The 27896-nt window shown below is 43.0% G+C and overlaps 2 protein-coding genes and 1 long non-coding RNA gene across 3 annotated transcripts in view; all 3 read left to right on the plus strand.

Moving 5' to 3' along the window:
- Positions 1–12745, plus strand: part of LOC143522692 (polymeric immunoglobulin receptor-like) — a 93027-nt gene extending 80282 nt beyond the window's left edge. The window contains exon 6 of the mRNA XM_077016445.1: positions 12469–12745. Coding sequence (XP_076872560.1) covers positions 12469–12524 — 56 coding nt within the window. The 3' untranslated portion in view covers positions 12525–12745. The remainder of the gene's footprint in view (positions 1–12468) is intronic.
- A 5662-nt stretch (positions 12746–18407) lies between these two features.
- Positions 18408–25598, plus strand: LOC143522693 (V-set and immunoglobulin domain-containing protein 1-like). Its single transcript, XM_077016449.1, has 4 exons — positions 18408–18566; positions 22611–22925; positions 23907–24209; positions 25223–25598. The coding sequence occupies exons 1-4, from the start codon at positions 18521–18523 to the stop codon at positions 25480–25482; spliced, it is 924 nt and encodes a 307-aa protein (XP_076872564.1). The 5' UTR covers positions 18408–18520; the 3' UTR covers positions 25483–25598.
- Positions 25599–25814: 216 nt separating this feature from the next.
- LOC143522423 (uncharacterized) lies at positions 25815–26392 on the plus strand. Its single transcript, XR_013132994.1, has 2 exons — positions 25815–26016; positions 26105–26392. It is a non-coding gene; the product is annotated as an uncharacterized LOC143522423 (long non-coding RNA).
- Positions 26393–27896: the final 1504 nt, after the last annotated feature.

Consider the following 27896-nt stretch of genomic DNA (forward strand, 5'->3'; position numbering starts at 1 on the left):
AGTCTGGAGTGAGTTGTACTGTTAGTGAGTATAATATGGGGAGTTGAAGTGGGACTGTAGGAAACACACACACACACACACACACACACACACACACACACACACACACATATATATATATATATATATATATATATATATATATATATATATATATATATATATATATATACACACACACATACACACACTCGCGCGTGCACACACACACACACACACACACACACTCCTCTTTGAGCTCTCATGGTTTGTTGTGCTGTGCTGTTCCTCTTATTACAGAAGTTTATAAAAACTGGTGGGGTTTACAAATGAAAAACCTCAGAGAAAAAATGAACACCACAAAGTCCCAGCATGCACCTCTTCCTCCTTACATAGCCTATGTATTGCTAGACTTGGTGCAACATCTAGCTATGCATAGCTCTCTCTCTCTCTCTCTATCTATCTATCTATCTATCTCTCTCTATCCTTGTTTGGGTTCAAGTCTTTTGTTCCTCTTCAGTGGTGTGTGAATGACGTCCATGTTTCTTTCACACACACATGAAGACTGTCACTCACCCTCCAAATCCTCCTCAGTGACAGTAATTAGTTGTGTTTGTTTACAGTGTTTTACACATTTCCTGAAAACATGGTTTATTTTGTCCAAACAAAGCCATCTCGTCTGTGATGTCTGCTCTTCCTCTTCCTCTTCCTCATCCTCTCTCTCCAGTATTGCCCTCCACTGATATCCAAACCAACACACATAACCTGTGGCCTCAAATTGGCTACACATGTTTTACTCTGTGAGGACTGGGTTTGGGTCATTGGTAAATGTGTGTCAGTTGTATGGCAGTGTATTCAAGATGAAACATGTGTAATTCAGTGAATGTGTATTTTGTGAATAATGGGTGTAATGTAGAGAATTGTGCTTAGTTTTCTGTAAAACTGTATACAGGGGCGACCAGCAGGGGGCCCGCCGTACAGTATATCAGAGAATGTGCTTAGTATAACAGATCAATAGGTTACAGGATTTAGCGTCATGTGTGTTTAGGGGTCCCAGGGTTTGTCTTAAAAATTGCAAAAAACTGTAATACCATGAAGGCAGTACAGTTTCCCAGCATCCACCACTTCCTCCTTACATGTGTATTACTAGACATGGTGCAACATCTAGGAATGCAAACACATCTGCAGGATGTAGAGAAGGACTTAATTTTACACACACAGTAAATGCGATGTAGGTGTTTGGTGTCTCTGTGCATGAGGCTACAGTGAGGTCTCATTACATTTGACATCATTTCCATCATAAGGGCAGAACTCACTACCTGCAGGTGAATTAAACTGGTACTGAATAGACAAAGAGTTGGTCAGGGCCAGTTCTACGGTGGCCATGAAGACCTGTAACGTTCTGAGAGAGACGAGACACTCACAGATCCAAATACAGAGAGCGAGTTTCATTTCAAGTAGACAGCCGCCACAGGCAAAGCAGCACTTGAACAAATCAGGCATAGCCAAAGCACGACACTGTCTACAGAATCAGCTGCAGTGATAGAGCAGCCAGATCAGTCCAGAGTGGAGCTAGGAGAGCAGAGACCATGAGAAGACCAGGGACTGGGCAGGGTGTGAGATCTAAGGAGGAGACAGAGGTCCAACACAGAAGAACCATCTGAGCAGTGAAAGGTTTAGTAGAGCGAATACGTAGGTAATACTTCACAATGAGGAAGTGACACCACTGTAGTGTGATAGGACTGGTGTGGGTGTGGTAGTAGATGAAGGTGTTGGTGTTCTGGAGGTTGGGAACGTGTGTTGTAGAATGTAGCGTCTCTGGGTGGAGCTGTATCTATGGAAGGGGTGAGGTTCCTGACAAGACCCATCACAATGCAAACACACAAAGCATATTCATCAAAATGAGACCACGTGTGCTACATATCTGAAACCTGGTTCCAGTTCAGTAAGGGCATGTAACTGCAGAACTTGGTCTGTTCTGTTTGTGATTCTCCCCATCAGACTCGTTTTTTCAACCTTAACTCCGATTTATCACCTGAATTTTATTTACCTGAATTTTTGGATACCTGACTACATTTGGCAGACTTTTGTTTCAAGAAATAATGTTTTCAGGTTCAGGTTCTTGTGACACTGATTTATCCCCATAAAAAGTGGAAGAGAGTGACAGCATTAGCGCCAACACCAGTGTGAACAGCTAAAGCTAGCAGTCTTTTTATACACCTTCTCAATCTGATCTTGTACAGCTGATGAACTGTTTGCTGTACTCCATGTATTTATTTATGTATTTATGTATAGGCACAAAAACATCCACAAAGCATCTGTCATGCTGTCTGGCCTACAGTGTCCCAAAAATAATACATATATGATTAAAGGACCTGCCGAGATTCTTCACACTTGTACAAAAGCATGAAGTTGTATCTATTTTATGGTCCTTTGGTATTTTAAAGGATGCATGTTTAATGTGATCAGTGTGTAGTGTGTAGGATCTGCTCCTGTCTGGTCTCTCTAATATTTGCTAAGATACACATTCAGATTGGCACTTTGATCACTTAGTGCAAAAGTTTACCTGATCACTGAAGGGGATCACGTTGTAGCAGCACATCTTACCTGATCACTGAAGGGGATCACATTGTAGCAGCACATCTTACCTGATCACTGAAGGGGATCACGTTGTAGCAGCACATCTTACCTGATCACTGAAGGGGATCACGTTGTAGCAGCACATCTTACCTGATCACTGAAGGGGATCACGTTGTAGCAGCACATCTTACCTGATCACTGAAGGGGATCACGTTGTAGCAGCACATCTTACCTGATCACTGAAGGGGATCACGTTGTAGCAGCACATCTTACCTGATCACTGAAGGGGATCACATTGTAGCAGCACATCTTACCTGATCACTGAAGGGGATCACGTTGTAGCAGCACATCTTACCTGATCACTGTAGTATCGCTACTGGATATTTCGCTTGAGAAAATGAGGAGCCGAGACAAAGATTCCAACTTCACTCCTTTACTTCTGACGCGCTTTCATACACACTGCCGTACACACTCACAGTACCGTAATCACTGTAGTAGACAGCCTCAACCGTAGTTATTCAAATACTCTGAACTACTACACTCCTCCCTTCTAAATAATAACCCATTCAAAACCGACTACTAGATAGTAGTAACACATTTTCCAAACTTAAACACTACAGTACTCTTATACTGTTCCTTTATACACTAGAACTTCATGAACATAACAGTAATAGTACCACCGTATTTACTTAAGAATTTTTCACTATATAACTTTTACAGATTCAGTCTTGTTGGTGCCCTACGTTGTCTTTCAGGATAGCGACGCTCAGGCTGCACTTCCTGGAAAGGATTAGCAGAAGCATCTGCTGGTTCAGCGCTTTCTGCTTGATCTTCAGATGTGATTGCATAGTCAAGGAACTCGCTGTCCTCCTCTCTATTTGGACAGGGTGCCTTGGATGCGCGCAGGCCATCCACATGCACTTTGACTTTGCGATGTCCAACTTTTACATCATAAGTCAGAGGTCCTCTGCATTTTAGAATTGTCCCTGGAACCCACAGGTTCTTCGGATGTCTGAAATCTCTAACTAACACCCTCTCTCCCAGATTAAACATCCGGAGAGGCCTTGTCCGCTTGTCATGAGCCTTCTTCTGCTGCAACTGATGCTTGGCTACAACTTGAGACAGATCAGGCTTCAGTAATGACAGGCGCATGCGTGGTTGTCTGTTGAGAAACAGTTCCGCTGGAGTGCGTTCGGTGACTGTGTGAGGTGTATTCCTGTATGTAAACAGAAATCGAGCAAGCCGTTGTTGGGGCAACACCGATTGAGCCTCAAGGCGTGTCCAGGCTTTCTTGAATGTCTGTACAGCTCGTTCTGCTGCCCCGTTTGACGCAGGGTGATAAGGTGGTGTAAGTACATGATGAATACCATTCCTCTTGCTGCTCAAACTGCTCAAACTCCCTAGATGTGAAAGGTGGACCATTGTCCGATACTAGCACTTTGGGTAAACCATAGGCTGCAAAAAGGTTTCTGAGCAGGTTAGTGGTCTTTTCTGCAGTTGTCAACTGTGTAGGCAGAACTTCCAACCATTTGGAATAGACATCAACGACCACCAGGTAGTGCTGTTTGTTGATTTCCGCAAAATCGACATGTATCCTTTCCCACGGAACCGTTGTCCATGACCATGGATGGAGAGGTGCTACAGCAGGCCTGTTAAGAGTGATTTCGCACGCTGTGCACTGACCAACATAGTCCTCAATCTCCTGATCTAATCCAGGCCACCATAGGAAATTCCTAGCTAATGCCTTCATACGTGTTATGCCAGGGTGTCCCTCATGAATATCAGACAACAGCCGTTTTCTGAATTTCGGTGGAATGATGACCCTTGACCCCCAGAGAGCACAACCCTGGTCCGTGGACAAGTGGTCCTTTCTCATGTAGAAGGGTTTCAGGTCTGGGTTTGGTACGTACCTTGGCCAGCCTGACAACGTCAGGTCCAGAACTTTGGAAAGGATTGGATCAAGTCTAGTCTCCTCTGCTATATCCTTAGCAGTAATAGGCAACTCATCCACATGGGAAACACAGAATACTCCCTTGTCATCCGTGTCATCATGCGTGTGCCGTTCATAAGGAAGACGTGATAAGGCGTCTGCATTTGCATGATCACTGGAACGTCTGTACTGGATGTCGTAATCATAGGCCAACAGGATTAAGGCCCAGCGCTGCATACGCAGAGCTGCAAGTGTTGGTACTGCAGACTTTGGACCCAATATAGTCAACAGAGGTTTGTGATCCGTCAAAAGCACAAATTTCCTTCCATACAGGTATTTGTGGAATTTCTTGACGCCAAAGATTATGCTCAATGCTTCCTTTTCAATTTGAGCATAATTCTGCTCAGGCGATGACAGAGTCCTTGATGCGAAAGCGATGGGTTGTTCCTCCCCGGAGGGTAACACGTGTGAAATTACTGCTCCAACCCCATAAGGACTAGCATCACATGCGAGCCTGAGAGGCTTCTCTGGATCATAGTGTATAAGACACTTGCTGTTTAGAAGACGCTGTTTGCATGCCTTAAATGCATCATCACACTGTTGAGACCAAGTCCAAAGTGTGTCCGCGTGTAACAACTGATGCAGTGGGTGCAATAGTGTGGATAGATTTGCCACAAATTTCCCATAGTAGTTTAGCAATCCCAGAAATGACCTTAACTCAGTCACATTCTGTGGTGCTGGTGCGTTTACTATGGCTTCCACTTTGTTACTCGTTGGATGGAGACCTTGTGCATCAATTCGGTACCCTAGGTACTCCACTGAGTCTTGCAGGAATGCACACTTTGTTTGTTTGATCTTTATTCCATGCTTTTCCAGTCTGTCCATCACCTCATCTAATATTTCCAGATGTTTTTCTTTGGTAGGTGCTGTGACTAGAATATCGTCCAAGAAGCACACAACTTTCTCCATGCCATGCAGTATCTGGTCCATCGTGTGTTGAAACACAGCTGGAGCCGTGGAAACTCCATAAGCCAGACGATGGTACCTAAATAGGCCCTTGTGAGTGTTGATCGTCAAATACTGTTCTGACTCAGGATCAAGGGTTAGCTGTTGGTAGGCAAAGGACAAGTCTAATTTACTAAAAACTGTCCCACCAGCCAGTGTAGCGAATAGATCTTCTACATTTGGGAGGGGATACTCCTCTGGAAGTATGCATCTATTCACAGTCACTTTGTAATCTCCGCATAACCTCACTTCTTTATCTCGTTTTGGTACCACTACCAAGGGTGCCGCCCATTCACTCCTTTTTACTGGTGAGATAATTCCGTTTTTCTGTAGTCGTTCAAGCTCTTTATCAACAGCTTCCCTTAAAGCGTACGGTACAGGACGTGGCTTGTGAAAGATAGGTTTGGCATCCTTCTGCACTCTAATCTTTGCTTGGAAATCTTTAATCTTCCCATAACCATCTTTGAACAAATCTTTGTGGTTTTCAAACATACCTTCCAGTGTGAGTGGTTCCTTTTTCTGCAGACTGAAGATCTCTCCCCAGTTCAGCTTTATTTTCTGCAGCCAATTCCTCCCCAGCAATGATGGGTTGCTGCCTTTGACCACCACCAGCGGTAGCTTCCACTCCTTGTTGTTGTACTTCACTGGAACCTCTATCGTCCCACGTACAGGTATGGGTTCTCCAGTGTATGAAGACAGGTGAATTGCAGTAGGTTTCAAAGGGCAATTTTTCAGTTGTCCTTTATATAGCGATTCTGGAATCAGTGACACAGAAGCTCCTGTATCCACTTGCATGTTCACTGGTATCCCAGACAAATCCATCGTCACAAAAATACCGTCCGTACTACCTTGCGCAGTGTAGACTGTGAACAAGGACAGTCGTACATCATCACCATCGTCAGAGTCATCCTGTTTTCTTGTGTCTGTGACCATGTGTGTTTTGTCCCATATTTGCTTGCCTTTACACATTCTTTGTAAGTGTCCCATTTTTCCACATTTGTGGCAGGTTTCAGAGCGGTAGTAGCAGTCATTTGGCTGATGATTGTCTTTTCCACATCGATAGCAACGCTGTTTCCTCTCAGTACGTTGTCCACCTCTGGAAACATCCTGTTGAGTGTTCCCTGACCTTTTACCTTTTTTGTATGGTCGCTTTTCCTTTGCAGTGTTGAAGACTTTGTGTACTGTTTCCTTGGGCTTTTCAGCATGTTCTTTCATTTCTTTTGTGTCTTTGTATGCCAATTCCAATGCCAGAGCAATGTCACAAGCTTTTTTGAAAGTTAAGTCTTTTTCTGACAACAGTCTTTTGTGATACTTTTCCCCTGAGAGACCACAGACAAACTGATCACGCAGTGCATCACTCAGAAACTGTCCAAACTCACAGGTGCTTGCTAATTTCTTCAATGCAAGTATGTAGTCAGAAACAGGTTCACCGTGCTGTTGCTGTCTCTTATAGAATCGGAACCGTTCTGCTATCAGGATAGGCTTTGGCTTGAAATGCAGTGACAAGGCGTTTGTGAGATTTTCGTATGTCTCATCTACCACTTTCTGTGGTGCTATCAAATTTTTCAACAGTCCATATTCCGTTGGACCTAGCACGCTGAGGAATACATCAGCCTTCTTTTCGGAATCAATGTCATTAGCGGCCAGCCATCTCTCAAATCGTTCCAAATATGCGTCAAATTCTTCTTTCTTACAGTCAAATTCCGGAACTCTTCCAATATACGCCATTTCAATCAGGTATTTATTTCAGTCAATGCTTCTGAATTACTCTAATCCAACAGAATCCGCCGTTTCCGTTTTTTTTTTTTTTTTTTTTTTCTTGCTGCGTTTCATTCACTTTGCAACAACAAAAAAAAAATGCAGTCTTCGCTGACCCCAGATGGCGCACTACCCCCTGCCAAGCAATGTGAGTTCGCTTCCGCAAGCCTTATATTTGTGTACTTGCCGTGAAAACGCACACACCGATGCAGTTCGACTAACGAAAGAGTCCAACACGTTTCACCGTCGTGGATTCTTTCACTTAGTACCTTCGTCGCCACTGTAGTATCGCTACTGGATATTTCGCTTGAGAAAATGAGGAGCCGAGACAAAGATTCCAACTTCACTCCTTTACTTCTGACGCGCTTTCATACACACTGCCGTACACACTCACAGTACCGTAATCACTGTAGTAGACAGCCTCAACCGTAGTTATTCAAATACTCTGAACTACTACAATCACTGAAGGGGATCACGTTGTAGGAGCACATCTTACCTGATCACTGAAGGGGATCACGTTGTAGCAGCACATCTTACCTGATCACTGAAGGGGATCACGTTGTAGCAGCACATCTTACCTGATCACTGAAGGGGATCACGTTGTAGCAGCACATCTTACCTGATCACTGAAGGGGATCACGTTGTAGCAGCACATCTTACCTGATCACTGAAGGGGATCACGCTGTAGCAGCACATCTTACCTGCATGATTACTGAGGAGTTTTACATCATTTCCAGGAGTCGCCTTCCCTGGAGAGAGCAGACCAACAGTCCCGTCTAAGACTGGGTCCCTGGGAGGACAAGGGAGACAGAGGAGGGACCAACACAGGGACAGAGTGTTGGACAGAGGGACAAAGAGGAGTAAGAGAGGAGTGAGAGATGTCAGAGAGGACTAAGAGAGGAGTGAGAGAGGAGTAAGAGTGGAGTGAGAGAGGAGTCAGTACAATACCAGTTCAGAACTGATGCAACGTACCAGAGTAGAAAAGATTATGATTTCGACTTATAATAATGTTTTGATCAGTATGTTTGTCATGTCAAAAAGTAGATTTTAAATGTTGGTACAAAATGCTGGATTAAATGTTGGTACATACACATGTGCTGAGGGGATTGATAGTAAAGGTCTTCTACATGTGTGTTTCTGCAGGCTGTACACTGGAACATCACAGTGAAAGAGGAATTGTTGGATATGCAGGAGAGTCAGTACTGCTGCCCTGTTCCTGCACCAACACACACACCGGACCTGAGAGATTCACCTGGAAGAAACACAACACACACACAAACACATGGGACGTGATCTCCAGTGAGAGTGAACAGTACAGAAACAGAGTTCAGCTGGGTACTGCTCACTCTCCAGAAAATCTCTCTCTACGCATATCACACCTGACTGAAGAGGACGAGGGACAATACAGGTGTTATATTAAAGAGAATGAATACAGATACATCACTCTTTATGTTTCAGGTAAAATACTATTAACAAACACAGTTCCAATACAATTATAATCTCAGAAGGACATTTAATGTTTTAGATCACCAGCATGAGCTTTATTTTTAAAACATAAAAATAATATGGCATATAAATACATGTAGCACACACTTTATTAGAAACAACTATGACACATTACAAAAAAAAACACCAAACAGGCAATTTAAAAACAAAGAAACAACACTCTACATTACCCTCTGATATTAATCACTACACATAGTCTGTCATCAGTCTAAAGTATAGTAAAATACAAACACAACTGACACTTCTAATAAGTGAAGGTGTAGGTGTAATTACAGACTGTGTCCACCAGGTGTCACACACAGTTTGTGTGTCATCCAGCACCAGAACATCACTGCTCAGTTTCTGACCACAGATGGCTGGTACATGTGGATGCTGAAGCGTTCTCCACACGTCAGTCCCACTACAGTGCTGGTGTCTTGGTAGTGGGTGTTGTGCTGGTATGAGTGGTTCAGGTCCAGCAGTGGTGCTGGATTCAGTGCTACTGGGAGGTGGAGAGTGGTCTGTCAGTGAAAGATCCAGCCAGCAGTGGTTCAGTGGCCACACTGACCATGACTGGAGTTGGAGGATGGATCACACTAACTGTACTGCACCAGATGGGCTACAGACCCTGACTCTACAAATACAAGATTATTCTGATTCATTCATATGTTAATACATGTGACATGGAGTACAAACTGTTTACAAAAACAAAAGGATGCTAAAATGAGCAAATTTGGTTTGTCTTCACATGTTGGTTCTCAAATTAATTTCACAGCTTGTCGAGGTTACATAACAGTAGTGTAACATGTGAGTGTTTCTGCTCTCTCTAGTCTGTAAGGATGTTGTGAATCGTCCCACAGTGGTGAGTGGATACGTGGGAGGGTTTGTCCTGCTGCCCTGTTACTGCACTCAACTGCTGACCAACCCAAAGACGCTCAGATGGCGTTTTACTGATGAATCTAACATCATCTATCCAACTGACCAGACAAACCGCTACACTGGTAGAATTCAGCTGGTTACTGCTCCAGGAAATTTCTCTCTATTAATTTGTGGCCTGACTAAAGAGGACTGGGGAGATTACACGTGTAAGATCAGCAGTGATCATGTTATACACGTCCAGCTCAAAGTAACAGGTAAACCAACCTCTTGTATATGTAAAGCAGGGGTCGGCAACCTTTGAGACATGGAGTGCCAACTTTAACATGTCCAGTCAATGAGTGTGCCACTACCAACAAATAATATTGGACCGGGGGAGGGGGGGTTGTGTAGCGAGGGGGGGGGGGTTAACTTGTGTACTTGTATACTTGTACTATTTTTTTAAATAATTTTTTTTGCTGATGCTGGTCCAGCGTGTCGCGTGCCAGTGATTATGCCTCAGCTGTGGCACGCGTGCCATAGGTTGCCGAATCCTGATGTAAAGTGTGTATGAAAGGTGGTTAACATTTAGTTTCTATCACTAACTACTGGACTACTGAAAATTTTGATTGGCTATACAGCCATCTAGACCAGGGTTGCCAACTGAGACACACGCATTTGACTGTTTTCACACGCTCTCACGCCACACTTCCGATTTCTCACGTCGAAAAAAAAATCTAGTTTATTTACCTCTGATCCACATCTATGATTCAATGAGTTACTAGTTCGCTCTGGCAATCGATTGATCGCGATATAATACTTAATTATTATATTATAATAATTCAACAACATTATTATAATGTCAACAACATTCTGTAACACACATCGAGCATGACAACAGACCGACTATAGTTTCTAACTGCACACATACTAGGTGTTACTAATAGAGTATAAACAACCCAGAATAGTAACAGACAAATATTGATGTTTTAATATTACAGTTTCACAGACAGCTCTGGTTGCTTGAGCACCAAATGATAAGAACCAATAAGAGAACATGAGTTAGAGCATTAAGCCCCTCCTCCTTGTCTCTGTGGTTATTGGATTCACTCACAGAAAATGACTGACTTGTATTAAAATAAATACAATTCACCTGCTTCAGAAAGGAAATTATACAATTACAGCGCCCTGTATGGTCAGACTGAGCCGTAATATCACGACCACTAACACACAGCACACTGAACACTTCTACCCTCCACTAACACACAGCACACTGAACACTTCTACTCTCCACTAACACACAGCTCACTGAACACTTCTACCCTCCACTAACACACAGCACACTGAACACTTCTACTAGGGACAAGATGTAATGTAAATACATCAGTTCAGTAGAACAAAATCTAAAGGTAAACATGTCTCATTACTTTCAACTGATCACACTTTTCTATTCTTGCAGAGGGCCAAAATCCTACTACAGTGGACACTGATAATTCATGTCCAACAGTTTCAGGTAAACCTATTACAACAGGGACTACATCAACATCTACTACTACATCTCAACATGGTTATAACTCATCTAGTCCATCAACTACCACTGAAGGTAAGATCTGTGTAACAAGTGTTGGGCAGGATGTAAGTGTGAGTTGTCTTGGGTTGATGTGGTTTTTGATTAAAATGAAAACAAACAAACAAACAGCGTTAATGTATGTTTAGAAGTTGGATCAGTTGAAAGACCGCTGACTTAAGAGGAGTTTGTGTGCTCAAACGCTCAAGGACAAGCTCCTTGCTAAATTCTTCATTCATGATTATCTGCATTGGCGCCCAAACAAATCTCTCCCAGAAGGTCGTCGTCTAGGTTACCTGCTCCTACCCCCACACAGAGACTGTCAGAGATGGCTCTCGCCTTCCACCGCGAACTTTGACACAAAAACTCTGTATGTGCTATGGGGATTTTTTGCATGCACACAGACTGTTGGCCCATTTGTGAGAATAATCTGTGGTCATATTTGTTTGTCTCCTCCCAATGTTATCTCTCTATGTTTCTCCCCCATTCTGTGAAGGCGGTGCACTACGTTGCTGCGGCCGCTCTGGGTTCCCGGTGCTTTAACACTGGGCCCCAGAGAAACAGCATTTCATCTTGTACTTGTACAATGTATGACAAATTCTTTCTGACTTTCTGACTTCTGACTACACAAAGTGATAACAAGCAAACAGGGCAACATCCCCCAAATTTGTGGTTGGACAGGAACGGGCGTAACAGGATTAATGAGGGTGAGACTAGACCAGCTGATGGGGCAGAGTGGAAGAGGACATAAGGGACGCCTGTGGGGGTGTGTGGACAGGAGAGGACCAGTTTCAGGCAGTGGGATGGACTGGAGGCAGCTGAGAGGAGGGACAGGAGTCTGTACAGGACCAGACTGGGAGATGGACAGGACAAGGGACAGGACAACAGGAACCACAACTGGGACTGGGACAGATTCACACAGAACTGGGACAGACAAACACAGACACTGGGATTGGTGGAGTAATAGTGAGAGGACGTGTTAGTCCCAGTACAACAGAGACATTACAGGAGGTTATGGGTGACCAGACCAGGAATGGGTGAACATGTCCACTAGAGAGAGAGAGACAGACATGTTTGCATCTGTACTGTAACCTGGTGTCAGTGGTTGTTACTTTGTTACAGACTCTCCTCAGACTCCACCCTACTTCCCTGTTGCCATGGTCACTGTGATCTTCCTCCACATTATCGTGGCTGTGGTCTACTGCACCAGGAGAAGCAAAGGTCCACATATCATTAAACAAGCAGCTCTCATCTTTCTAGTTTTCCTGTGTGCATGAATTCACATCCATGTTTCTGACATCTCTACCAGATCATCCCAGAGTTCACTACAGCACTGCTGATGGAGATGGAGCACTCAGTCTGTAGTAGTGGAGTTCTGTCACAAACGTCCCACATAACAGATGAAACAGCTGATCACCATAAACCACCAGTCCATGTTTCACACAGACCCACGAGAGGGAGGCTGAATGTTCAAATGTCCATTACATCATCATCTTGATCTTTATTACTGCTGTTGCTTTTGTCATCAGTATTATGGTTGTTTAATGTTTAATTGGTAATGATACTGTTGCCCCCAATATAAATAAATGAAGTTTTTTAAATCTGCATGTCTGTTTTACATATTAATACATTTATATCAGGATTGGGCAAAACTATACAAAACTCAACTACATGTGTTGAGTCAGGCAGACTGCACACAAATGTGGTCAAGCAAACTACAGGGTGCAAAACAAACACACAAATATAATGCAGACACACCACTGACCGGACCAACACAGTGTGGTGTGAAGACCTTATGACAGGAACTGGTGGTTATGGACAGTGTGTGACGGATCAGTACAGAACACAGGGGGTGTGGAGCTGGTGCAGAAAACACCACCAAACGTGCTTGTGTTGATATTTAAATGAAAATCAACTCTATAAATGTGATGGCTGGGAGAAACAACAGAACTACACTTCCCAACAACAGCCACGGGAAGGACTGGCTCTCAACTAGTGAGAAATAACAGAACTACACTTCCCATCAACAGCCACGGGAAGGACTGGCTCTCAACTAGTGAGAAATAACAGAACTACACTTCCCAACAACAGCCACGGGAAGGACTGGCTCTCTCATTCAGTGAGGCAGATACACAGAAATAAACTTCTCAAACAAAAGCAGGAGCCAAGAAGGAAAAAACACAGAGAGGGGGAAAACTTGTCATTTTAGTTTTAGGTTAGAAAAACAACCCAAGACGACAAAGAGACTCGAGAAAAGGGAGAATCAGAGGTTTGAGAACAAGTCCCAAAACATCTTCCAGAGACACCGGCTGAGCTGTATGCCAGATCACTGACCAACAATTCAGCAACCAGTGTCTTGGAGTGAGCTGCTAATAAGGCCAATCAAGCAGGTGTAGCTCATCTGGCTTGATTAGCCCATCGGCTCCCTCTGGTGGTCAGTGGTGGTGTGGTGCTGGAGCCAACCCTTATAAATTCTGTAAATATATTCATCATTTATACTTTTCATGTTTCTAAGTGTAATGTGTGTTTTAAGCTTAAGATGTTATGGTTACATTATCACATATATACATTTATAAATCACTTAAATTAAGATTCACTTAACTATGTTTATTTAAAACACTGTTTAAACAATGTGCTGGAACAACTACATCATATTTATATGGACTACCAGAAACAACACTTGTGTGCTTCTAGTCTGTTTCAGTATAAACAATGTAAAAGGTTACAGAAAACACATTGTGTGAGCAGGAACCAGGTTTTTGTGGAAACATCTCCACCTTGAGGCCACACTGTGCAATTGAATCCTCTGAGTTTCTGTCTCATGTGTGTAATTCATCTAGGGCGTGTGACCCATGTAAATGTTTCAGTAAATAAAACAAATAAGAGGGTGAATGGGAGTGTTCTGTGTAGCCGATGAGGAGTGGTATATTCTTGTGGCAGAGGTATATAGTGTGTGTGTGTGTGTGTGTGTGTGTGTGTGTGTGTGTGTGAGTGAGTGAAGACTACGGCAGTTAATATGTAGCAGTTTTTTGAGAAACAGGAGAAGCATCCATGTCCATTTTTTGTTTTCTTAGAACGGAGAACTGCTGTGATCATAATAAACACACTTTTGGTTCTTATCGTTTCACTCTCAGTGGCTAAGAAAAGGCACAAGAAATGTGCACACACTCGATGAAATTGACATCAGCCTTTATTTGCAGAAATGAAACAGACAATGCAAAACACATTTTTAAATAAAGAGGAGAGAGACGCAACTTTACAGTGTATCACCCAGGAGACCTCACAGCTAAAAGTAAGATGCCTTTTGTCTATTTGTAGTGATATTGGATTTAATAGCTGTCTATTAGCTAAAATGTGTAAATGTGTTTTTAGGACGGCATAGTGGCACATGTTGAGAAAATGCCTCCTCTCAGCCAGACGCCCTGTTCTGATCCTAATGTGTCCCAGGCTGAAACCACTGGAGAATGTGTATATATTCATGTTGACAGTATGTTGTCAAATACCCTTGATTCATGTTATAGAAAATGCTGAAACTACTTTCCTAAGAGCATTTTTAAACATAGCATGCGACCAAATGTGGAAGTTTAAGGTCACCCTTTGGGTCAAGGGGACTAGACAGGGAGAAGGCGGGAGTGGAGACATGTCCCAGACAGGTGACATGTCCCAGACAGGAGGCATGTTCCAGACAGGAGACATGTCCCAGACAGGAGACATGTCCCAGACAGAAGACATGTCCCAGACAGGAGACATGTTCCAGACAGGAGACATGTCCCAGACAGAAGACATGTCCCAGACAGGAGACATGTCCCAGACAGAAGACATGTTCCAGACAGGAGACATGTTCCAGACAGGTGACATGTCCCAGACAGAAGACATGTCCCAGACAGGAGACATGTCCAGACAGGAGACATGTCCCAGACAGGAGACCTGTGCCCAACAAGAGCAAGTTTCCCTAAGAGTGCAGAATTTATTCTTATATTTGGTACTAACATATATCTCATTTATGACTGTAAATCATATGACTTTGTAATAACTTTGTAACACATGATCAGCCAGCCCTCATGGTATATAAGGACTGGCTGCATGAGCAATAAACTAGAGTGATTTTGGTGAAGTAACAATTCTGTGTGCATGTGTTGCTTTCACTGACTGACACTCTCCGAGCGCTCGTAACTCTTCTTACAGAGAGACCCCGGTTGTTGTGACGGAGAATCTCCACGACATTCAACAATATTTTTCCAACATAAGTTGCTGTGTCATTCTAGAATGTGATTCTGCTTCCAGGAAAAACCTCTCAAAGAATACCACTAAAAGACTTTCTTCCCTATAGACATTACAATATACAATCCATATCTATTACATATATCCATGCTACTTTAGTTTATTTCATTTTATCTGGTTGTGTTATGGAAATGCATTCATTGATTATCTTAAAATGTCATTTAGTACTACTAAACAATAGTAGTGAACAAAGCATCTGCTTCTGTAGAGATTTGCAGTAGGACTAGTATTGGTTAGCCTACCTCATTCACTTTACAAAGTTGCTTAATTGTACTTGTACTGAGACGTTGTTTACTTAGAACTTCTGTTGTTGACATTTACTAATAAAATATTCAAAACACATTTTGTTTGTGTTTGAATTAGTGCTGTCAATTCCAGGTGCCGCGATTAAAAGTCCTCACCAGGATTTTGCTCAGGCTTCCTGGATTGTGTTGATTCCACTAATTTTACCTGGATTGCTAATTAGAAAATCTAGCAAGCTTGAGCAAAATCCTGGTGAGGACTTTTAATCGCGGCACCTGGAATTGACAGCACTAGTTTGAATTCATACAAATCTACCCAATTATGTGAAATTTAACCATATCATTTTATATTGATTCTAGACTGAAGATTCAAACCAAATCGCATTGTATTACAGATAATCTTGAGGTATCGAAAAGTATCGAATTGGTGGATAAAATAACTGATATAGGATCATATGGCAATGAAGCTTGTGATTTACACCCCTGGTCTAAACAGAGGAACATGGTACTGACACATAATTACCGCGAGATGGCGACTCTTGCACAAAGGACGGAACGGAGAAAAATCAGTGTGGTGACATTTGCACGTCACGTCATAAAATTAGTACAATAAACTAGCTCGAAAGCAGCTTTTGTTTAGTACAGTACAGTAGCTTCCACAATGTCCGTTTAGTTTAGTTTCGTGTTGCAGTTTCTGGTTTGTGCCAAATTTAAAATATTGTGGCCAGGTGTAGTAGAAGGGAATCACACAAACCAGACAGCTCCAAAATTAATGTGGGATTTTATTTACTGTCTGCTTTTTAAGTATCCAAATCAAATTATGTTTGATTTGGATACTTAAAAATAATTATAACTATAACAAGTGCTAGAAAAAGAACTAGAAAATTTTAGCATATTAGACCAGTCCTATCAGCCCTGCATTGGCTCCCAGTTAAATTCCGTATTGATTTTAAAATTCTATTATTAACATATAAAGCACTGCACGGGCTTGCTCCTGAATACCTCCAGGAACTTATTTCCTACTATGAACCCCCACGTCAACTAAGATCACAGGGTGCTGGTCTTTTATTAGTTCCACAAATTAATAAGGTAACAGCAAGGGGAAGAGCCTTTTCTTATAAGGCCCCCCAGCTTTGGAACAACCTCCCAAAATGCGTACGGGACTCTGACACAGTCACAATCTTTAAGTCTAGGTTGAAAACCCACCTATTTGGTTTAGCGTTTGATAATTAACATCCCCCCTTAGATAAAGGTACAGATTCAGGGGTTCATAGACAAAGGGTTTTATGGTAGACTGGGGCGCTGGTGCTGTCGTCCTGTCACTGCTCGTGGTCACTCAAGTTTGTTGACAGTGCAGTGGACGGATGCCATTGTCTCAGAATGCCCCCAAGCCTATGTTACCTTCTGGTTCTGCCTTTTTAGCTAGGCTGTAATAATTTAACTTAATGCCGGAGTTGCTGCCACACTCCAGAAATGTGTTTAATTTCATCTGTCCTGTATATGTCCTCATACAGAGCTAATTTTCCCTGTTTTATTTTTTCCACATGGCTGCCTGCCTGCTCGAGGAAAAATGAGATGAGCAAACCCAAGCGATTCATCCAGTGCCAGCCACCTACTGCCTGACCGGATGAGCCTACACCATGATGGACATTACTACATCTTTTCCTTTTCTTTATTTCTTTCTGTTTAAATTGTTGTTGTTGTCATGGTGACCGATGTCGGCCAGAGGAGGATGGGTTCCCCCCCTGAGTCTTGGTTCCTCTCAAGGTTTCTTCCTCATGCAAAAAAAACTAGGGAGTTTTTCCTTGCAACTGTCGCCCTTGGCTTGCTCACTGGGGGCTAGGACTCGGCACTTGTAAAGCTGCTTTGTGACAACAACTGCAGTGGGAGGGGCCCAAGGCAGTTGCCTAGCCACGCCTCTATTCTATGCAAAGACTGCCTCTGACGATACCAGCTTGCTTACATTCAAAATTGCGGACAGTCTGTCTAACGGAAGAACACACTCCAGTGGACAATGCTATCTCCCCTCTAAACCAAACAAATGTACATCTGTGTCTTTAAAACTCATTTTTACATCGTTACCACATGAACACGACATACAAACATTCAATAAATCTTAATTTTAAACATTCACGCCGTCTCGCTACTTCATATTTCCAGCGAGGCGGTTGGCGCTACTTAGCAACGTTTCACTCAGTTACAGTTTCAGTTGGGCTCTCGTGCTGAGTGACGTCATGAGTGCAACTACGTACATGCGCGAGAAACTCTGTCATACTACATATCACGACAGTGCCACCTACTGGACACTTAAAATAGCATGCGAGGCACAGGAGAGAATGATATCTATTTCATATAGAAGTAATAACTTTATCATTCACCTGGCAACATAAATAATACAATAATATAAAAATATTGGTTTGGTCGACTCTTGGTTACTGTAGGACTTAGGTTTGCTTATTTTTTCGTGTGTTATTCTGTTGGTGTGACCGTACAGCCCCTAACTCTATGTGTGTGTTTACCAAATACCACGTCTTGTCTCTATGACAATGAGCCACTTAACACAGAATGACAACATTGGCTGTGAGGATGTGAGAATATCTGCTAGATCACTGACTGATAAGGATAAAGAGGATGTACCAAATGACAACTACACACCCCCACTGCACCACTATATTTGGAGTGTGTTGAAGTTAGAAGGACATCAGACCTTCATTTGAATACACTTCCTCTCCACTATAAGTGTGTTTGTCAGAGTATTCAGTAGCCTGTAGTATTGAAGAGTGTGTTGTGTATCAGTCCTGCAGTGTGTGTGTGTGTAGTGTGTTGAACTCAGTAAGAATGCAGGTGTGTGTGTATCTGCTCCTTGTGCTCCATGCTGCAGATGGTGAGTGTGACTTTCTCTCTGCTTCTGAACATCATCAAATATCCTCTCAGTAGATACTTTATAAGAAACACTTCACACATCTAGTAGGAGTCCAATTAGAGGCAACATTTACAAGTCTGACCACATATAAAATACACTTTAAAGACACAGGAGGACAGTAAGTGATAGTGAATGATGTGAATGATGTGTTTGTGTGTGGGTATGTGTATTTGTGTATGTGTGTGTGTGTGTGTGTGTGAAAACACTGGCATTACCCAGATGTTCCATAGATGCAATCCAGTATTAACTTACAATGACTCATCACACCATGTTGTGTGTACATGACTTCATATATACAGTCTGGAGTGAGTTGTACTGTTAGTGAGTATAATATGGGGAGTTGAAGTGGGACTGTAGGAAACGCGCGCACACACACACACACACACACACACACACACTCCTCTTTGAGCTCTCATAGTTTGTTGTGCTGTGCTGTTCCTCTTATTACAGAAGTTTAGAAAAACTGGTGAGGTTTACAAATGAAAAACCTCAGAGAAAAAATGAACACCACAAAGTCCCAGCATGCACAGGGACCTTACATATGTATTGCTAGACTTGATGCAACATCTAGCAATGCATAGCTCTCTCTCTCCCTCTCTCTCTCTCTCTCTCTCCTTGTTTGGGTTCAAGTCTCCTCTTTTGTTCCTCTTCAGTGGTGTGTGAATGACGTCCATGTTTCTTTCACACACACATGAAGACTGTCAATCAGCCTCCAAATCCTCCTCAGTGACAGTAATTAGTTGTGTGTGTTTACAGTGTTTTACACATTTCCTGAAAACATGGTTTATTTTGTCCAAACAAAGCCATCTCACCTGTGATGGCTGCTCTTCCTCTTCCTCTTCCTCTCTCTCCAGTATTGCCCTCCACTGATATCCAAACCAACACACATAACCTGTGGCCTCAAATGGACTACACATGTTTTTCCCTTTGAGGACTGGGTTTGGGTCATTGGTAAATGGGTGTGTCATTTGTATGGCGGTGTATTCAAGATGAAACATGTGGAATTCAGTGAATGTGTATTTTGTGAATAATGGGTGTAATGTAGAGAATTGTGCTTAGTTTTCTGTAAAAAAAGATGTTTTAGGATTGCAAAGTTTGACGGGCAGGGAGTTTGAAATAAAAAAAGCGATCCCGCCAAGTATCAGGGAAAAAGGAGAATTTAATGCCGAAAGTGCACAAACCAAAAACCTGTGACATGATACAAATCATGGATATAATAACCAGCAGTCAACTTGTACAAAGACAAGACATATATAGACATATACATATACATACAGACAGACAAACGACCATCAGGTGAGGCGGATCACAGGCCCCGCCCACCTTAGAGACGAACACAGCACAACAAGACAACTGCCGCTGTATAGAGGGGCGACCAGCAGGGGGCCCGCCGTACAGTATATCAGAGAATGTGCTTAGTATAACAGATCAATAGGCTACAGGAGTTAGCGTCAGTTGTGTTTAGGGGTCCCATGGTTTGTCTTAAAAATTGCAAAAAACTGTAATACCACGAAGGCAGTACAGTTTCCCAGCATCCACCACTTCCTCCTTACATGTGTATTACTAGACATGGTGCAACATCTAGCAATGCAAACACATCTGCAGGATGTAGAGAAGGACCTAATTTTACACACACAGTAAATGCCATAATGCTCCACCAATACAAACACACACACACACACACACACCCACACAATTCTGCTGTGTTGTTCCTCTTTGAGTGGTGTGTGAATGACATGCTCACATCTTTCACACACACGAAGACACAAACCAATGTTATTTATTGGCTTTATTTATTCTCACTTGTTCATTTGTGTTTGTGTTGTTTATTCTGACTTGTTAATTTGTGTTTGTGTTATTTATTCTCACTTGTTTATTCTGTGTATGACTCATCTCTATGTCCACTACCCACTTCTGTATCCAGCTGTCTGTGACGGAGGTCCCACCTCATTGTGGTTGATTGTATATGTGGTGCAGTACTTTACATGTGGGGTATGATGTAGGTGTTTGGTGTCTCTGTGCATGAGGCTACAGTGAGTTCTCATTACATTTGACATCATTTACATCAGGGATGCCCACAGTTTTCAGCTTGCGAGCTACTTATAAGATGACCAAGTCAGAAAGATCTACCGGGGTGGCGGCGAAGGTAATTTGTTGAGCGGGGGGGGGGGGGGGGGGGGGGGGGGTGGCAAACGTAATTTGTTGAGTGGATTGCAGATTGGCTACCGTGAATGTCAATCAAAATACAACCATCAGTGCAGATGTGCGATTCATCTACTACTATTTTATGTGACGCGATCTACGCACATTCCTTCGCGATCGACCGACACTTCCTTCGCGATCGACCGGTCGATCGCGATCGACGTAATGAGCACCCCTGATTTACATCATAAGGGCAGAACTCACTACCTGCAGGTGAATTAAACTTGTACTGAATAGACAAAGAGTTGGTCAGGGCCAGTTCTATGGTGGCCATGAAGACCTGTAACGTTCTGAGAGAGACGAGACACACACAGATCCAAATACAGAGAGCGGGTTTAATTTCATTTTAAGTAGACAGCCGCCACAGGCAAAGCAGCACTTGAACAAATCAGGTGTAGCCAAAGCACGACACTGTCTACAGAATCAGCTGCAGTGATAGAGCAGCCAGATCAGTCCAGAGTGGAGCTAGGAGAGCAGAGACCATGAGAAGACCAGGGACTGGGCAGGGTGTGAGATCTAAGGAGGAGACAGAGGTCCAACACAAAAGAACCATCTGACCAGTGAAGTGTTTAGTAGAGCGAATACGTAGGTAATACTTCACAATGAGGAAGTGACACCACTGTAGTGTTATAGGACTGGTGTGGGTGTGGTAGTGGATGAAGGTGTTGGTGTTGGTATTCTGGAGGTTGGGAACGTGTGTTGTAGAATGTAGCGTCTCTGGGTGGAGCTGTATCTATGGAAGGGGTGAGGTTCCTGACAAGACCCATCACACTGTAAACACACAAAGCATATTCATCACAATGAGACCACGTGTACTACATATCTGAAACATGGTTCCAGTTCAGTAAGTGCATGTAACTTCAGAATCACGTTGTAGCAGCACATCTTGCCTGATTACTGAAGGGGATCACGTTGTAGCAGCACATCTTACCTGATTACTGAAGGGGATCACGTTGTAGCAGCACATCTTACCTGATTACTGAAGGGGATCACGTTGTAGCAGCACATCTTACCTGATTAATGAAGGGGATCACGTTGTAGCAGCACATCTTACCTGATTACTGAAGGGGATCACGTTGTAGCAGCACATCTTACCTGATCACTGAAGGGGATCACGTTGTAGCAGCACATCTTGCCTGATTACTGAAGGGGATCACGTTGTAGCAGCACATCTTACCTGATTACTGAAGGGGATCACGTTGTAGCAGCACATCTTACCTGATTACTGAAGGGGATCACGTTGTAGCAGCACATCTTACCTGATTACTGAAGGGGATCACGTTGTAGCAGCACATCTTGCCTGATTACTGAAGGGGATCACGTTGTAGCAGCACATCTTACCTGATCACAGAAGGGGATCACGTTGTAGCAGCACATCTTACCTGCATGATTACTGAGGAGTTTTACAGCATTTCCATTTAAATAGTCGCCTCCCCTGAAGAGAGCAGACCAACAGTCCCGTCTAAGACTGGGTCCCTGGGAGAACAAGGGAGACAGAGGAGACACCAACACAGGGACAGAGTGTTGGACAAAGGGACAAAGTGGAGTAAGAGAGGAGTGAGAGATGTCAGAGAGGAGTGAGGGAGGAGTCAGTACAATACCAGTTCAGAACTGATGCAACTTACCAGAGGGGACAAGATTAGGATGCTTTCTACTTATAATAATGTGTTTAGAGCAGTATGTTTGTCATGTCAAAAAGTACATTTTAAATGTTGGTACAAAATTCTGGATTTTAAATGTTGCTATACACACATGTGCTGTGGGGATTGATAGTGAAGGTCTTCTACATGTGTGTTTCTGCAGGCTGTACACTGGATCATCACAGTGAAAGAGGAATTGTTGGATATGCAGGAGAGTCAGTACTGCTGCCCTGTTCCTGCACCAACACACACACCAGACCTGAGAGATTCATCTGGGAGAAACACAACACACACACAAACACATGGGATGTGATCTCCAGTGAGAGTGAACAGTACAGAAACAGAGTTCAGCTGGGTACTGCTCACTCTCCAGGAAATCTCTCTCTACTCATATCACACCTCACTGAAGAGGATGAGGGACAATACAGGTGTAATATTAAAGAGAATGAATACAGATACATCACTCTTTATGTTTCAGGTAAAATATTATTAACACATTTCCAATACAATTAAAATCTCAGAAGGACATTTAACCTTTTAAATCACCAGCATGAGCTTTTGTTTTTAAAACATAAAAATAATATGGAATATAAATAGCCTACATGTAGCACACAATTTATTAGAAACAACTATGACACATTACAAAAAAAAAACCAAACAGGAAATGTAAAAACAAAGAAACAACACTTTACATTACCCTCTGATAATCACCGCACACAGTCTGTCATCAGTCTAATGTCCAGTAAAATACAAACACAACTGACACCTCTAATAAGTGTAAGTGTAGTAACAGACTGTCACCAGACCCCCTCCATCAGCTGTAAAAAAAAAACAGTTCAACACACATAACTGACAGACATTAAAGTGTCCTCACTGGACACTTTCAGTCCCTCTAATAAGTGAAGGTGTAGGTGTAATTACAGACTGTGTCAACCAGGTGTCACACACAGTTTGTGTGTCATCCAGCACCAGAACATCACTGCTCAGTTTCTGACCACAGATGGCTGGTACATGTGGATGCTGAAGCGTTCTCCACACGTCAGTCCCACTACAGTGCTGGTGTCTTGGTAGTGGGTGTTGTGCTGGTATGAGTGGTTCAGGTCCAGCAGTGGTGCTGGATTCAGTACTACTGGGAGGTGGAGAGTGGTCTGTCAGTGAAAGATCCAGCCAGCAGTGGTTCAGTGGTCAGACACTGACCATGACTGGAGTTGGAGGATGGATCACACTAACTGTACTGCACCAGATGGGCTACAGACCCTGACTCTACAAATACAAGATTATTCTGATTCATTCATATGTTAATACATGTGACATGGAGTATAAACTGTTTACAAAAACAAAAGGATGCTAAAATGAGCAAATTTGGTTTCTCTTCACATGTTGGTTCTCAAATGAATTTCACTGCTTGTCCAGGTTACATAACAGTAGTGTAACATGTGAGTGTTTGTGCTCTCTCTAGTCTGTAAGGATGTTGTGAATCATCTCACAGTGGTGAGTGGATACGTGGGAGGGTTTGTCCTGCTGCCCTGTTACTGCACTCAACTGCTGACCAACCCAAAGACGCTCAGATGGAGTTTTACTGATGAATCTAACATCATCTACCCAACTGACCAGACAAACCGCTACACTGGTAGAATTCAGCTGGTTACTGCTCCAGGAAATTTCTCTCTATTCATACGTGGCCTGACTAAAGAGGACTGGGGAGAGTACAGGTGTATGATCAGCAGTGATCGTGTTATACAGGTCAAGCTCAAAGTAACAGGTAAACCAACCTCTTGTATATGTAAAGTGTGTATGAAATGTAGTCAACATTTAGTAACTGGTTTGTGTCATTAACTACTGGACTACTGAAAAATTTGATTGCCTATACAGCCATCTAGACAACTAGATGTGTAACAGACATCATGCATGACAACAGACTATAGTTTCTAACTGCACACATACTAGGTGTTACTATTACAGTATAAACAGCCCAGAATAGTAACAGACAAATATTGTTGTTTTAATATTACAGTTTCACAAACATATCTGGTTGTTTGAGCATCAAGTGATTAGAACCAATAAGAGAACATAAGTCAGATCATTAAGCCCCTCCTCCTTGTCTCTGTAGTTATTTGATTCACTCATAGAAAACACAGAAAACGTTTCAGAAAAGAAACACTGCACATACAGATCTCTGTATCCTCAGAATGAGCCATCATATCACCTCCACTAACACAGCTCACTCAACACTTATACCCTCCACTAACACTGCACACTGAACACTTCTACTCTCCACTGACACACAGCACACTGAACACTTCTACCCTCCACTGACACACAGCACACTGAACACTTCTACCCTCCACTGACACACAGCACACTGAACACTTCTACTCTCCACTAACACCGCACACTGAACACTTCTACCCTCCACTAACACCGCACACTGAACACTTCTACCCTCCACTAACACACAGCACACTGAACACTTCTACTCTCCACTAACACCGCACACTGAACACTTCTACCCTCCACTAACACACAGCACACTGAACACTTCTACCCTCCACTGACACAGCACACTGAACACTTCTACCCTCCACTGACACACAGCACACTGAACACTTCTACTCTCCACTGACACACAGCACACTGAACACTTCTACCCTCCACTAACATACAAAATACATACATATACATAAATATTTGTAAATACATCAGTTGTGTAGAATAAAATCTAAAGGTAAACATGTCTCATTACTTTAAACTGATCACACTTTTCTATTCTTGCAGAGGGCCGAAATCCTACTTCAGTGGACACTGATAATTCATGTCCAACAGTTTCAGGTAAACCTACTACAACAGTGACATCACTATCTCCTACTACATCTCAACATGGTTATAACTCATCCAGTCCATCAACTACCACTAAAGGTAAGATCTGTGTAACAAGTGTTGGGCAGGATGTAAATGTGAGTCGTTTTGGTTTGAGCAAACAGGGCAACATCCCCCAAACTCAGCTGATGGGGCTGAGTGGAAGAGGACACAGCTGAGGAGAGAATAAACTCCCAGTGTCCCTTAACCTGCACGTCTCGTCCCACCGTCTGTCTCGCTTGTCCGGTTGTTCCTCCTTCAGGGTCCTGGGGTGCCACAAATCTCATTATGAAAGACACAGAGTTACACTGAGACACACACACACTTTATTCTTGAAACACATGAGTGGTAGATGTGTATGAAGAATAATTATGAGCCAAAATACTGTACAACATGTATATGAAGAGTTATGGACATTACAGAAAAGGATTCTCCTTGTAGGACATTCTAACAACTCCGCACTATATAAATTACTATAATAATAATAGTAATAATAATTAGTGACATTGTCATTTGGTTAAAGAGGGATTATTAGAAAAACAATTAAATCTGTGCTACAGATATGTTTCCATCTGTATTGTAGACATGTGTCAGTAGTTATTGTGTTGTTTCAGTCTGTCCTCAGAGTTCATACTACTTCCCTGTTGCCATGGTCACTGTGATCTTCCTCCACATTATTGTGGCTGTGGTCTACTGCCCCAAGAGAAACAAAGGTCCACATATCATTAAACAAGCAGCTCTTGTCTTTCTAGTTTTCCTGTGTGCATGAATTCACATCCATGTTTCTGACATCTCTACCAGATCATCCCAGAGTTCACTACAGCACTGCTGATGGAGATGGAGCACTCAGTCTGTAGTAGTGGAGTTCTGCCACAAATGTCCCACATAACAGATGAAACAGCTGATCACCATAAACCACCAGTCCATGTTTCACACAGACCCACGAGAGGGAGGCTGAATGTTCAAACGTCCATTACATCATCATCTTGTTCTTTATTACTGATGTTGCTTTTGTCATCAGTATTATGTTCGTTTAATGTTTAATTGTTAATTATACTGTTGCCCCCTGAATAAATAAATGAAGTTTTTTTTTAATCTGCATATTCATACATTTATATCAGGATCGGGTAAAACTACATTCACCCAGATGTGGGTTGAGTCAGGCAGACTGCACACAAATGTGGTCAAGCAAACTACATGGAGCAAAACAAACAAACACACAAATATAATACATAGACGCTGTAACGATCTGCGCGGGGCAGAACAGGAAGGCGGACACAAACGCTGAGGAGAGCGAGATTTATTACAGGAAATTCCAAAAGCAGCGTCGATGTAACAGGCATTGGTCAAACCGGGCAGGCAATCAGGATACGAAACACGAACAGACATGGTAACGGGCACGGGAAACAACAAGGCAGACTAAGAACGGGAGAACAGGCAAAACACACGGAAGACAAATAACACGGAGGCGTAACTTACGAGCAGGCATATACAAACGAACAGGTTGGAACAAAAAGACCGATACAGACAAGGGCAATACAAGGACTATATATACACTGAACTAAACTAGGGACAGGTGATGACAATGACACAGGGGCGTGGTAACAAACGAGGAATATCAAAATAAACGAGCAGGGCGGGACAAACAGGCAGGGAACACAGACATGAGGGAACCCAGAGTGACAGCTACGAGAGGGGGCGTTGCCCTACGTGACAGACGCCACTGACAGGACCAACACAGTGTGGTGTGAAGACCTTACAACAGGAACTGGTGGTTATGCACTGTGTGTGACGGATCAGTACAGAACACAGGGGGTGTGGAGCTGGTGCAGAAAACACCAAACATGCTTGTGTTGATACTTAAATGAAAATCAACTCTGTAATGTGATGGCTGGGAGAAACAACAGAACTACACTTCCCAACAACAGCCACGGGAAGGACTGGCTCTCTCACCTAGTGAGAAACAAACAGAACTACACTTCCCATCAACAGCCACGGGAAGGACTGGCTCTCAACTAGTGAGAAATAACAGAACTACACTTCCCAACAACAGCCACGGGAAGGACTGGCTCTCTCACCTAGTGAGAAACAAACAGAACTACACTTCCCAACAACAGCCAGGGGAAGGACTGGCTCTCTCACCTAGTGAGAAATAACAGAACTACACTTCCCAGCAACAGCCACGGGAAGGACTGGCTCTCTCAACTAGTGAGAAACAAACAGAACTACACTTCCCAACAACAGCCAGGGGAAGGACTGGCTCTCTCATTCAGTGAGGCAGATACACAGAAATAAACTTCTCAAACAAAAGCAGGAGCCAAGAAGGAAAAAACACAGAGAGGGGGAAAACTTGTCCTTTTAGTTTTAGGGAGAAAACAACCCCAGACAAGAGAGAGGGACTCGAGAAAAGGGAGAATCAGAAGTTTGAGAACAAGTCCCAAAACATCTTCCAGAGATACCGGCTGATCTGTATGCCAGAACACTGACCAACAATTCAGCAACCAGTGTCTTGGAGTGAGCTGCCAATAAAGCCGATCAAGCAGGTGTAGCTCATCAGGCTTGATTAGCTCATCGGCTTCCTCTGGTGGCTAAC

The sequence above is a fragment of the Brachyhypopomus gauderio genome, chromosome 9 (assembly GCF_052324685.1).
Source record: "Brachyhypopomus gauderio isolate BG-103 chromosome 9, BGAUD_0.2, whole genome shotgun sequence".
Lineage (NCBI taxonomy): Eukaryota > Metazoa > Chordata > Actinopteri > Gymnotiformes > Hypopomidae > Brachyhypopomus > Brachyhypopomus gauderio.

What these genes read in the sequence shown, in the direction of transcription:
- LOC143522693 (XM_077016449.1), top strand. Translation starts at nt 18,521, where the DNA reads ATGCAGGTGTGTGTGTATCTGCTCCTTGTGCTCCATGCTGCAGATG. An exon ending in CATCACTCTTTATGTTTCAG is followed by an intron (nt 22,926 to 23,906) that starts GTAAAATATTAT and finishes TGCTCTCTCTAG; the next exon opens with TCTGTAAGGATGTTGTGAAT. An exon ending in GGTCAAGCTCAAAGTAACAG is followed by an intron (nt 24,210 to 25,222) that starts GTAAACCAACCT and finishes CTATTCTTGCAG; the next exon opens with AGGGCCGAAATCCTACTTCA.